This window comes from Dermacentor variabilis, chromosome 6 (assembly GCF_050947875.1).
Source record: "Dermacentor variabilis isolate Ectoservices chromosome 6, ASM5094787v1, whole genome shotgun sequence".
NCBI classification, from domain to species: domain Eukaryota; kingdom Metazoa; phylum Arthropoda; class Arachnida; order Ixodida; family Ixodidae; genus Dermacentor; species Dermacentor variabilis.
The window spans coordinates 94,126,020-94,139,006 of NC_134573.1; the positions used below are offsets into that span (position 1 = coordinate 94,126,020).

General features: G+C 49.6%; 1 protein-coding gene across 1 annotated transcript; it reads right to left on the reverse strand.

The window, feature by feature from the left end:
- Positions 1 to 5,556: 5,556 nt before the first annotated feature.
- On the reverse strand, positions 5,557 to 10,428 carry LOC142584269 (uncharacterized). Its single transcript, XM_075694411.1, has 3 exons — positions 9,338 to 10,428; positions 7,306 to 7,538; positions 5,557 to 6,033 (listed from the first exon to the last, which is right to left on the reverse strand). The coding sequence occupies exons 1-3, from the start codon at positions 10,313 to 10,315 to the stop codon at positions 5,625 to 5,627; spliced, it is 1,620 nt and encodes a 539-aa protein (XP_075550526.1). The 5' UTR covers positions 10,316 to 10,428; the 3' UTR covers positions 5,557 to 5,624.
- Between the last annotated feature and the right edge of the window lie 2,559 nt (positions 10,429 to 12,987).

Genomic DNA, 12,987 nt, shown 5'->3' on the forward strand with positions numbered 1-12,987 from the left:
CCAGCATGCCTTTTGCATCCCTGGATTCGTTGTCTATTACGGCGTTCCTGATTAGTAGCATAGCATCTTGTGTGGATAGTGATTTTCTGAAGCCTATGAGATTGTGGCGGAATAGGCCGTTTTCTTCAATGTGCTCTCCAATTCTATTGTGGATCGCATGTTCTGCGACCTTCCCGAGGCACGACGTAAGGGAGATGGGTCTCAGATTCTCTGCATGAAGCGATTTTCCGGGTTTGGGGATGAGGACTACATTGGCAGTTCGCCATTCATCCGGCACCCGGCCTTCAGCCCATACCTCGTTAATTTTGCTCGTAATGATTTGTATGGCTTTGTCATGTAGATTTCTGAGTAGTTTGTTTGTTAGTCCGTCTGGGCCGGGAGCCGAGCGTCCGTTTAGTTCATGAAGGGCGCGCACAATCTCCGAAACTTCGAAGGGACGATCCAGCGATAGTTGACGTATCCCCTTATACTCGCGTGTCGGGTCGTCCCACGGGACAGATTTGCGCTGTACTGGTAGGTAGATGTCTGCCAGGGCGTCAGCAAAGTCTCGCGGACTCGTGCCTTCTTTCATGTGAAGATGAACGAGCCTTTCGATCATTAGTCTGGCATAACTCTTAGTCGGTTTGTTGTTGTCGGCGAATAGGTTCTTAAGAAGGCTCCACTTGCTGCCCCTTCTCATTTTAACGTCCGCCTCATTACACACTTCGTCCCATTGCTGCGCATTCAACTTTCTGGAGTGTTCTTCGATCTCTTTGTTGATTTTCGTTAGTTTAGACCTCAGCCTCCTGTTTAGCTTCTGCTGTTTCCATCTTTCTCTTAGCGCGTTCTTGGCCTCCAGGAGGTGTGCGAGTCTGGAGTCCATGGCTGGCACCTCCAGATCCACGCTTACTTCTTTAGTGGCATTGGCCACCATAATTTTCAGATTTTCCAGGAGCGCTTCGAAGGCTTCTCCTTGTTTGTCCGCATTAGCCCTCATTCTGCTGAAGAGGTCCCAGTCGACGTAGGTGTAATTCTTGGGAGAAGTGGGTGTGATGCGGACGTTGATTTCTAGGATGTAATGATCACGGCCAAGGTCCTCTTGCAGGTTGTCCCACGACCCGTCAGCGTTTCTGAGGAACGTCAGGTCCGGGGTGGTGTCCCTCTGAACCGAGTTGCCTCTGCGCGACGGAAACCTTGAGTCCGTGATGAGTTGCATGCCTAGGGTGTCCGCAAACTCGGCAAGGTTAATTCCTTTCCTGTCATTGGTGGCGTAGCCCCAGACGGTGTTGTGCGCATTGAAGTCCCCGGCAACGATCAGTGGCCTGTCCTTGGCTTGCGACGCGACCGATGTGAGAAGTTTGTTAAAGTTTCTGAGTCTGTCAGTCGGGGAACTGTAGACGTTTAATATCTAAAGGTTGGTCTTTAGGGCCCGACTGGGGATGATTTCTGTGAGCATCGATTCTAGGCGTTTCTTGTACGTCGGGGTGCCCCTTTCCACAAAGCTGACATCTTTGCCGATGAGAGTGGCAACGCCCCTGGATTGTTTGAACTCGGGGTCCAGGGTCGGCCTGGAAACCCTGTACCCCGAGAAGGACATGTTTTGAATGTTCTTTTCCGCCCCGCATTCTTGTAGGATGATGACGTGTGGCTTTTCTTTACATGATCTGACGAATTGCGTTAGATTATATTTCTTTTTGTTGAATGAGTTACAGTTCCATTGCCAGATCTTGAAATATTCTGGTGCGTTATCCATTGTACTAGTTTGGCATGGCCCCATTTATGCTGCGCTCACTCATTGAGCCTGGCGGCTTGGAGGGTGCGGGCGGCGCAGGTGTGGGTAACAGGGCAGACAAGGGCCCATGGTCCGGCGTGGGGATTATTTTCGTGGCTTTGGGATGAGCGATTGGTCTTTCTAGGCGGTCGAGTCTGCCGCAGATTTGAGTGAGTACCTCCTTAATTTCAGTAATTGCCGATTGAAGTACGTTGTACTTGCTCTTCTTCTTGCTGAGCGTCTTAGCTTTGTTGCCACTGACGGAGGCGTTAGAGGGAGCCTCGCTGACATCAGACATGGACGCTTCCACGTCGGATGTGTCATCGGTTTGGATGACGACGGCCCTGCATTTGTGTGTGCTACACGATGCGACCATGGTCCCTGAAGATTGAGGGATGGGTGTCGGTGTGTTGTTTGTTAAGATACGGCCTTCTAGCCTGGCTAGGGTTGCCCCAAGTTCAGCTAGTTCCTGTTTGAGTGCTTTGTTTTCCCTCTCTAGTGTGTGTATTCGCGGGTCGGCCACGTGCTCTGACTGTGCCTTACCTTTGAAGTTGGCGGTGCAGAACCGTTGTTGCCGACCATGTCGGCCCATGTCATTTTCTAGCCGGGCCGCCTGGAGCTTGATCTCGACCGGGATCGGCCCCTGGAGCGGGAGCACCCTCTAGATTGGGAGCGCCCTCTGGATCGGGAGCGTCCCTTGGGTTGAGAGCGCCCTCTGGAGTGGGAGCGCTGCTTGGGGATGGAGCCATCTGCCGGATCTTGCTGCATAGCCGCTGGGTCATTGACCTCGTACGGGTTGGCATCTCTGTCGGAGCGGTTTCGTCTTCTTCTCCAGCGTCTTCGCACTATGTATGGGATGTGAAATCTTTGTCTGCACGAACGGTCGCCCATGGGGTGATTGCCCTCGCAGAGTTTGCATTTCGGGGTGCAGTTGTGTAGTTCTGCAGCGCCGTTTGGGAGCGCTTCTCCGCAGTTGTGGCATTTACTTCTCTCTTCCTTGCTGCTGTGGCATACATCAGCCCTGAGCCCGACCCGGCCGCAGGCGTGACAAACGTCGACTTGTCGTTTGTAAAGCGAAGATGGCAATAGGGCCGTTCCGCACATGACGTTGTTCGGGACTCGAAGTCCGTCGAAGGGGATGACAACGACATGCGTGTTTTTGATTCGCTTGACCTCAATGGCGGTCGGGTTCCTTTGATTTACAATCATGCTTCTGAGGGCATGCTCTTCTATCGAGGGGTCAACGTTCCTGATGACCTTTTTGCAAGTGTTTTCCGCCGCGGCCACGTATACAGAGACCTCGAAAGCACCGACTTTTGTGTGAATTTTCTGGATGCCGGCATAAGCGGTACCGTTGGATGACACTGGAGTCGAAATCACAATAATATTTTGTACCTTGTTGGAGTAGATCGTGCCCGCCGAAGCTTGCTGGTCGGTTAGTGCCGCGGCCATGATCAGAGCCCTCGCCAGCAGCACCAAGTCCGCCTTCGAAACGTCGAGCCCTCCTCGGGGCCGGACAATGATCTTAATCTCGTCTCTCGGCAGCCGGGACAGCCGCGAAGCGGCTACGACCCTCTAAACTGTCAAGCGGGAGCGGGCGTTCAAACCGTTCTTCGTCGCCGTGCTTGCCTGCGTCGCGGCCTTTGCAGGATCCCGTCGTCGTCTGGCGCCTAGGGAGGTGGTCCACCCAGCTCCGTCGAAGTCTTCCGGATTGATGTCCATGCCTTCAACCGTCACCGTTTCTGGCATCTTCGCCGTCTTTTCAGGGCTACAGTGGCCTTACGAGGCCCGGCGCCGCCTCGAAAGTGCTGCACTCGAAGCTAGCCCTAGCTCCGTACTCGTAACTAACCCTAGGCACCGTTTCGCACACTCAAAGTTCAATAACTCGCCGAAAACTTCACTCACCCCAACGAAAGAGGTATCGTCGGAAAGCTCGCGCGAAACTGGTTTAGAAATAACCAAAATATCGGCGACGAACGCAAAAATTGTTAGAAAACATTCAAAGAAGCGTAAGCCGACGCAGCCGCGTCTGCGCTCATTTGTAACTTCCTCTTCCTCCCCCCTTAATGGTGAACTGCACCTCCGCCACGGGTCGGCCCGGCATTGCACTATCGTCGGGATCGGCTCACGTATGGGAAGTGCTTAACGTTTGCTTCACCTCCACCGCAGGTCGGCCCGGCATTGCACTATCTCCGGGACTGGCCCGCGCATGGGGATTTTCTTTTTTTTTTTTTTTGCCTACCACGCCAACGACATGAAAAATTCCTTGGACGGCAAAGGTATACAGCTTCACCGTAAAACTTCTCCTGGTCCGGGACTCAATCCCGGGATCACCACGTTTCCGGAGCAGCCGCTCTGCCATCTGAGTTTACCAGGCGGCAGGGGGAAGCCGAACTTGTCCATAACTCAAAGCAAAGGCAAGAAACCCGCAAGGTGGAGAGAAGTAATTAAGGGACAAATGAGACATCCACCCAATCGTAGCAATTGCTACAAGGAAGGAAGGAAGGAAGGAAATCAACTTTATTCAAGTCCTGCAGGCCACGAGAGCTTCGGGCTCTCTTGGAGTGGGCGTCTCCCACGACGGAACCGGGAGGTTGAGTTTCCTGGCGGCGTCGTGGACCTGCTGGACGGCCCAGAGTTCGGGAGCGAGTTCTTCGCTCCGGATTGCTTTTTCAAACTTGCGCTTGTCCGGTTGGGAGTTTATGTGAGCTTGCGAGCACGGCCAGAGTAAATGATATACGTTAAAGGATTGGGTGGATGTCTCATTTTCCCTTCTGTCCACCTTGCGGGTTTCCGTAGAACTATGTCTGAAACAGCCTCTGTTTCACCACTATTTGTGGCTTCATGCCTCAACTGGATCACAAGTTAGCGATTTGGTTTCACAGCTAAAACACTTACCAGAGCTGTCAGAATCCATGCAACATCGTATACACCCACCTGGCTTCATTTAGCATGTGCAAAAGTCTCAACACAAATCGTTTCATTCTGTTCACCTCGGAATGCGCGCGTAACTGCTTTGAATCCAGGCGACAACTTCTCGGTCATGGCTCGAATCGGCGAAGTCACTTAACAGCAACGCGCTATTGCCAACTATTCTGGTACCAGCCGCCGTAGATTTTCCTTATCGGAATATTAGCTACGCGCGCGCCCATTTTTAATAACTGCAAGAAAATCCGCCAGAACGCATTATACAGTGAATGCAACACTTCAGCGTGGCTGAATGCCGAGGCGGCAAGCAACTCCACGCGTTTGTTAAAGTCGCACGCACAGAACTGAGCTTCAACTGTTTCACTACCCGGAGCAAGTCGTACCCTTACAGGCAGATCTAGCAGCAAATCATCTGTACCTGGTAGGCAAATAACGCTTGACTTTAAAAGGCCAACTGGTGAATGTTGAACCTACGACCTCGTCCTGTTGCAGGTCTGTGTTGGTCAAGCAACTCATGTGGCACCTGCAGACCTTAAGAGTTTTGCGGATAATTCGTGCGAGCGGCCACCTAAGCAACCTAGCATTAGGATAGCTCATTCTAAATTATAATTGGCTAACATATATAAAATGTACCGCTATACAATAGGTTTTACGTGGTACCCAAGTGTCAGAAACAATAAAGTTGCATTATTTCACGCTTCCTGCTCACAAGGGACAACAAAGGCAGGGTGCACGCTCTGCAATTTAGTTTTAAACGGAGCCCTTTAATAGTTTGTAATGAAGTGAAGGGCTCTCTTGAGGATCCCGTATATTTAACGAAATACTTCCCCAGACGTCAGTTCATCCACAACATAAGAATCGAGTAACCGTGACAACGAAAGACTAAAGTACGCGCGTAGAAAGAAATAAGACAGATGTGAATGTAGAAGCGACTTCATTAAGCTGACTATACGTTCTTCCCGCGCCGGAGCGTGACGCCGTCCACGCAGGCTCGCTTGCAGGCTGCCTCCGAGAAGAACCGGTTGGAGCCTACGAGGCACCGGTGCGTGAGCAACGTCGCTGCCGAAGCCCTGATGCAGCGCACGTGACCATCACCGCCGGGCGAAACGTCGGCGAAGTACGGGAACCGCAGGACGTCGGAGTCGCACGTGACTCCGTCTCCGGGTCCCCTACACGTGTCCCGGCGTCTGGCGCCGTCAACGCCCACACCCAGCGGCGATGAGCAGCGGCGCTCGCATTCGCCTAGGCTGCCGAAGACGTCGCTGTCGTAGGGGCTCGGGCATAGGCCCTTGGGGAAATGCCACGGCCGGCATCGCTTGCCGTCGAAAACCCACCAGCTGGCACTAACGTCTCGTCTAATGGAAGTAAAAAAAAATATTATGCAGTGGCTTGAGAACAGTGAAACAAGAGCAGTTACGAATGCAAGCAACATAACACAGAGGGGACCAAGCCTAAATATAGCGCGAAAGAAGACGTGGACGAGACGGACAAGACAAGCGCTATCTTGTCCTTCTCGTCCATGTGTTACTTTGCGTTGTTATTATCATTGATTCATGAACGAGTTATCCCAGCAACACATGGCAGTCATAATAGAACCGTGGTTTCCGTAACTCAGAGGAGGCCAACCATCAGAATAGCGCAAAATAGGACGTGGACTACAAGGACAAGACAAACGTCATTGTCTTATTCTCGTCCGTGTCTTAGTTGGCGCTATTTAACATTGAATCATGAACCAATTATCCCATCAGCACACGTTACTCATAATAGAAGCGTAGTTTCTGTACTTTCTTCCTCTGTTGCTTTTCACGCAAGCGTATGAGCAGATATTAATGCCGCATTCGAAGCCAATGCTAGCCTACGCGTGTATCATCCCCCAGTTGTATTTATCATAATGTCGCAACTATGATTACTAAAGCTTGAAGCAAAGATGGGGTTTCAATCCTGGGAACTTCCCGCTTGAGAATGGACTCTCTGAACTACTGTTATTTTTCTTCCGTCTGGCGTTAGCGATGAACTTTCAATCTTGAGATTCAGCAGGGCGCTGAAACCGCAATCGTTTCGACGAAGCGCGAGCTCTTAATGCAGCAACGGCCCTTTGGAGCTCCCAGTTTGTACTGCCGCGAAAGTAAATGACAGTCCTCAACTAGGGCAACGAGGCAACACAATGGCAGCAAAAGAGAACTAGATGTATTGCCACGCACAGCCTTGATTACCACGGAAGTAGTTGCGCCCAGGTTTCTCGACCTTAGAAATACCGCATATACTCATTGTGATCTTAGTCCGAGAACAATGGTATCGGCACAACACGTGTTATTCTCGATGCACGAATATACCTACTGCCTGCTGTGTCACAGCTGCTTGCTGTTTGTATTTTTTTATTCATATTTCTGTATTGCGCATAGCTGCTGAACTTTGTGATCTCCGCGTTTGTACCAGGACCCATTTCTTCCATAACATTGACAGCCCTTCTCACAGTTCAAAGCTGTAGCAAGCTGTAGCATGCTGTAGCAGCCTATGATGACTGCAGCGTATTCTGTTATGGCTCGTGGCAGGCTAAGCGCATTTCGGTGTCAACTTTTTCATGCGGCGCACCAAACGCCGTGAGCGAGTATTGCGCAAGTGTATACCTGTTGCACCAGGAGAACAGCGTCTTCTCGAAGCAGGCATCCGAGGGCATCTGGTTGCGGACGCATTTTCTCTGGCACTCGCTGCGCGAGGTGAATCTGTTTGGGGAATGATTGCACACGTGCACGTCATCCGTGACAGTACGGACGCATGAGCGTGTTGTGTGGCGGTAGTAGGCCTCGTGCCGGAACGTCGAACAGTACGTGTAGAAGGCCAGGCCGCACTTGTGCCTAGACTGCACAAAGAGCAAAAAAGAAACAAGAACGAAAACAAAGTTCCTTTTTTTTATTTTTTTAGGTTCCAGCTAGTAGGACACCTGTTAGTTTAAACGACATCCACGAGATACATTTATTGGAGGTTGTAATAGCATGGTATGGTCCCATAAGTATACCTAATGCGATTCTGCAAGGACATCTTTGGTAACAACACAACAAATACACGGACCGGGACGAAAAAAGTGACTGGACACACTCTGAATGAAAGACGTGACAGAAGGGAGAGGTGAGCGCTTGTCCCGTTCATTTCCTTCGTGCCTGTTTGTCTTTGTGGCGCTGTTATCACAGATGAGGCTAAACCAACACGCCCAAAAGTCAGTTTTGTTGAACTTTATCGACAAAGACAGCCGCATGCTCCAAGCTCACATAGACAAAAATGTCATGCATTCATTCATTTCTAATCACAATCGTCATCATGTTAATTTTACGCCTCCTACAGGCTGAAGGCTCCTCAGAGCGATCTCTAATGAGCCCTATCTTAACTGTGCCAGCTGACCACACATGCCTGCATATGATTTGCTGCCGCTCATTTGTCGAGGCCATAGTTTTTCATAACCCGCCTGAGTGCGCTTATTAGGGTCGTTTTTCTCATATGAACGAACGAGGAGATAAATGTTGCTAAAGGGGAAGCTTGGGCAAGTTAGTACTACATATTTTACATTCTAAAACAGGGCAACAACTTGGGACCCGAGAAGAAAAAAGGCACAGACGGGGCTCTGACTTACAACTAAATTTTCTTCGTCACCACAGGCAATGTACACTCGTACTGCGTACGAAAGGACCCTTAAAGAAACAAATGAATGTGACAGACAGAAATTAAAGGTAAAAGAGCTAAAAACAATTACAATATCGCTGTATAAGCGCATGCACACAGCCAAAGTAACGTCAATAACAAAAAAAACTCGATCTCTATGTTTCACAGAGCAAGCCTAAGATTGCTCTGTACAGCTATATTGCAAAGCTGCTGTTAGCTCTTTTATGTTTCCTTTTCATTTATATCTTGAAGTCCCGTTTGTAGTACAGGAGCGAGTTCCCACGTAACTAGAGCCAAACTTTAAATTCATGCAAATGCCACGTAGCTGTACGAAACCAAGGTAGTGTTGTTTGCCGTCGCTTGGAGATACTCAAATTATTCTTGCATTCCACCTAATTGGACAATTGGTCTTACTATTTAATCAACTTCCTCGTTATTATAATTAGATGAAAAGTGTCAATGATAAAATTGTAGAGCAGCATGTAAAGCTCCCGATATAGCTTTCTGCTGCTCAATACGTGCTACATGAAAGTTTTTCCGAGCGTGAAAGAAGTCCGCGCATACACGCAAAGTGCCTCGTGTAGCCAGTCGCGCGGCAATTTTGCGTGCATTCGAGGGCTTCCTTCACGCTCGGAGAAATGATATTGTGTAACACGTGTTGAGCAGCAGAAAGCTGTGCCGGGCGTTTTTCAAGCTGCTCTACAATTTTCTCATTGACACCTTTCACGTATTACGAAGCGGATTAATTAGGACTAATTATTCAATTACGCAGAATACAAAAAATAATCTGAGTATCTCCAAGCGATGCCAAACAACATTACCGTGGGTCGGTCCAGCTACGTGGCACTTGCATATCTTTAACGTTTGGCTCAAGTTACGTGGGACACCCTGTATATTGGTCTGCGGTGACCAGTAACGTTTATTTGTAAGCCAGAGCTGCATCTTTGCCTTTCTTAATAGAGGGCTCCAATTGTTGACGCGGATGCATCGTTGCAGTCAACTTACAGGCATGCGTATTGGTGCCGACTGGACGTTCCGTCGGGAATCGAAGTTCACTTCCCGTCGCGTTGCAGTAGGACGTCGCCTGCGAGGGCGTCTCGTATTCGAGGGCCGCCGCGGCAGAGACGACGTGGCCCGCCTCAGCGCTACGGTGCGCTTCCTTCCTCTCGTTCCATCTTTCTCGCTTATCGGCGGCTTGGTGACCTTCATGATTATGGCGGCGTCCTCCCGCTCGTCATGCGCGGCCGTTACGTCACCCGCCGTAACTTCGAACTCTTGACTGGCCTTCGACGACGACTCGTTTGTGGCCATGGGAGTCCACGAAAGATACGGGGTCCTCTCCACCGACGTGTTGCCTTCGGCAGGCGCCAACGCCACCGGAGGAAGGTCTTCGTCTACCAAGAGCCGTCGCCAGTGGTCGCGGGCCAGGGCGGTCCATCTCATGTCCACCACGACCGCCGTGAGGCAGGCCACCAGCACCGCAACCAGAAACGTGACCAGCGTGTACCGCGGGCAGGCACCCGCGTGACCGCGTAGACGGCGCTCCTCGGCCACGGAGCTCACGTGATGCGACAGCGACGCCAGGTCAAAGTCGTAGCCGTACGTGGTCTGCGAGAAGAGGCGGCTCATGCTTCGCGGGCTCCAGCGGTCCTCGTCGCGCGAGTATACGGGCGACAGCCTGCGCACGTCGCTGAAGCCACCTAGGCTGGGGCTGCTCAGGATAGGTGACGGGCGCGCTGCGGTCCCGACTTCCGCGTGCGCCGCTGTCTCCTGCGGTGGAACGCCTTGCGATGAAGGCAGGGACGCCGCCAGCAGAGCCACCGTGCTCTTGCCAGACGACGCAAGTCGCTGCTTGAAAGGATCCTCCGACAAGCGGTAGAGAGATTTGCACAAAGCCGGGTTTGCAAGTACATCTTGTTGCCGAGTGGCGTCTGCGGAATGCTCGCTGACATTCTTCAGGCTTCGGTGCGACCCTGAAGCCATTCTTGCAGAATTGTTCTCGGCCCTGTATCGATGATCGCTGTCACGAGAATCGGCCGATGCATTCGCGTTTGCACGCGCGATGCTAACTTCAGCGTCTTCCTCGACTCCGGCCAACCACATGCTGCTTCGGTGAAATCCTAGCGCGGGAAAACGGTAATGATGATGACCATGGAGGAACCTAAATTCAAATGATAGGGTCATCATCATCATCATCATCAGCCTGGTTACGCCCACTGCAGGGCAAAGGCCTCTCCCATACTTCTCCAACAACTCCGGTCATGTACTAATTGTGGCCATGCCGTCCCTGCAAACTTCTTAATCTCATCCGCCCACCTAACTTTCTGCCGCCCCCTGCTACGCTTCCCTTCCCTTGGGATCCAGTCCGTAACCCTTAATGACCATCGGTTATCTTCCCTCCTCATTACATGTCCTGCCCATGCCCATTTCTTTTTCTTGATTTCAACTAAGATGTCATTAACTCGCGTTTGTTCCCTCACCCAATCTGCTCTTTTCTTATCCCTTAACGTTACACCTATCATTCTTCTTTCCATAGCTCGTTGTGTCGTCCTCAATTTGAGTAGAACCCTTTTCGTAAGCCTCCAGGTTTCTGCCCCGTAGGTGAGTACTGGTAAGACACAGCTATTATATACTTAATGATATAATAATATAATAATAATAAATGATAGGGTATAACGTTCCAAAGGAGCACAAGTATTCTAACGAGGCTGCTTTGGAGAGAAGGGGCTCTAGATTCATTTCGAACACCTGAGGTTATTTAACGACACCTGAATCAATTTACACGACAGTCCTAAGATTAAGGTGCCCGTAAAAATTTAACGTTGTTTCAATATTCGTTGCGAGGCTATTCTAAACGGCGTTCCTTGCACACAGTTTTCTTGAACCGCTGTGTGTATTATGCTGTTTCCTTTCTATCCTCTATGATGGGTTCGCGAATGTGTTTCACCTGTAACAAGATATACAGGAAAAAGCAAAAATAATTATTAGGAAAGCACTCACCACCTCCTTTTTTCAAAGCAAAAGTCTGTCTGCCTTATACAGATATACAAAGTGCTGAACATGAATTTAAACAAGAATATATAAAAAGTGCATTATTCACATGAACAAATAATCGGTGCCGCGATCAATTTGGCGTCCTTCCCGTGCCAACTATGGGTTGCAAGTCCCGCCTGCGATGTCTACTGCATCGCTGCAACCTCATAATGACTCCAACACTTAGTGAGCAAGTAACTTTTCAGAGTGAACCATATCGCGTGCGTCTCCCGACCCGCTAAGTGTCGTGGCACGCAGTGCGATAACGGTTGAACCGCAATGCTGCGCAGGCACGTTCACAGCATAAATATATATTGAAGCTGTAACGCACGAGACGACATTAAATAATACATGCATGCTGATGAAACATTTTGGACTTACGTCAACAGAAAGGATAAACGAAGATTTTATTTTGATATGAGCCCAGTGGTCTCTTCACAGATTATGTTTTGCTTGCTCTTTAATTTCTGTTAAGTCAAATAATTATTTGTTTTATTTTTCTGAGAAAATCCAAATGTAATGTTCTACCTCGTCTACAAGTTTCTTCAATCGCACACTCTCATTTTCACAACATTACTTCTTCGTAAATCTAGATGAACAACTTAGGTTCCTTTCTATTCTTCTTTGTTTGTTTCTTTCTTTTCTTTTTTTTTTTGATGGACTTATGTATCAGTGATAACCCACACATAAGGTCAGCAACAAAACAAGTATCTCTCGAATTCACCCACTGCCAAACTTACATAAAGCTCTGCTCTTTCCCTTGTTCTACACCTCCTAATTAAAAGAAGCTCAGGATTCGAAGTAATGTTTTTATTATGTCCTCGTATAATGTAGGGATGAGAAGGAGAAATATATGGTGTCGGTGTGAAAACGGTGACCTTCTTTTTTTTTCCTCCGACTGAAAAAACAAGGAACTGTTGCTGCTACTACTACTACTACTTACTTACTTCAACGTGCAAGAATTGTAGGCTTCTAAAATTTGCATATGAGATTTGTAATGCCCCCAAACCAACGTTTTTCCGCTCGAATTTCCTCGAGTGTCTATAGCATTTATATAGACACTCGAGGCACGTTCCCGCCGTCGCCGTTCTGTGCCGAGTGTGGAAGTGCATGCGTGCTCCGTGTCACCCTGCTCGTTCAGCCGGCTATGCCCACGCGGCCCTTCCAAGGACGTTAAAGTGCTGTAGTGCTGTAGTTCAAGTCGCCTGTACCGGCCTATGGGCTCAGGTGAAGCAGGCGGCGGCCATCTTGCGGGCGACAACAAGTCGCCTGCCGAGAGCTTCGCAGCGCTGCTCACCAACTTTTCAAGAGATTTTTATTTGCTTAACGGATTTTCAAGTTCTGATGCAACATTGTGGGCTATGATGCGAGCCGTACTATAGCTCTACGGATCGCAGATCTCTCAGTACTGGCAATTCTTTTTTCTTCTATCGGCATCAATATGCAGCTGACGTTATCACGCCCAGTTGTCGTCATGCCGTCATCGTCATGCAGCTATCCTTCACTATCGTTGTGATCTTTCCATTGTCGTCAATAGAGCGTTGCCTTCCCCTTGCCGTCGTCTTTGCTTACCTCGGCCGTATGCTCTGGCTACTGCCGTTTTTCCGAGTTTGTTTAGGTGC

Excerpts from the sequence above, each read along its gene's own strand:
- LOC142584269 (XM_075694411.1), bottom strand. The coding sequence starts at position 10,315 with ATGGCTTCAGGGTCGCACCGAAGCCTGAAGAATGTCAGCGAGCATTCC. Across the intron at positions 7,539-9,337 it reads CGGCACCAATACGCATGCCT|TCTAGGCACAAGTGCGGCCT; the intron begins GTAAGTTGACTG and ends CTCTTTGTGCAG. Across the intron at positions 6,034-7,305 it reads CTGTTCTCCTGGTGCAACAG|ACGAGACGTTAGTGCCAGCT; the intron begins GTATACACTTGC and ends TACTTCCATTAG.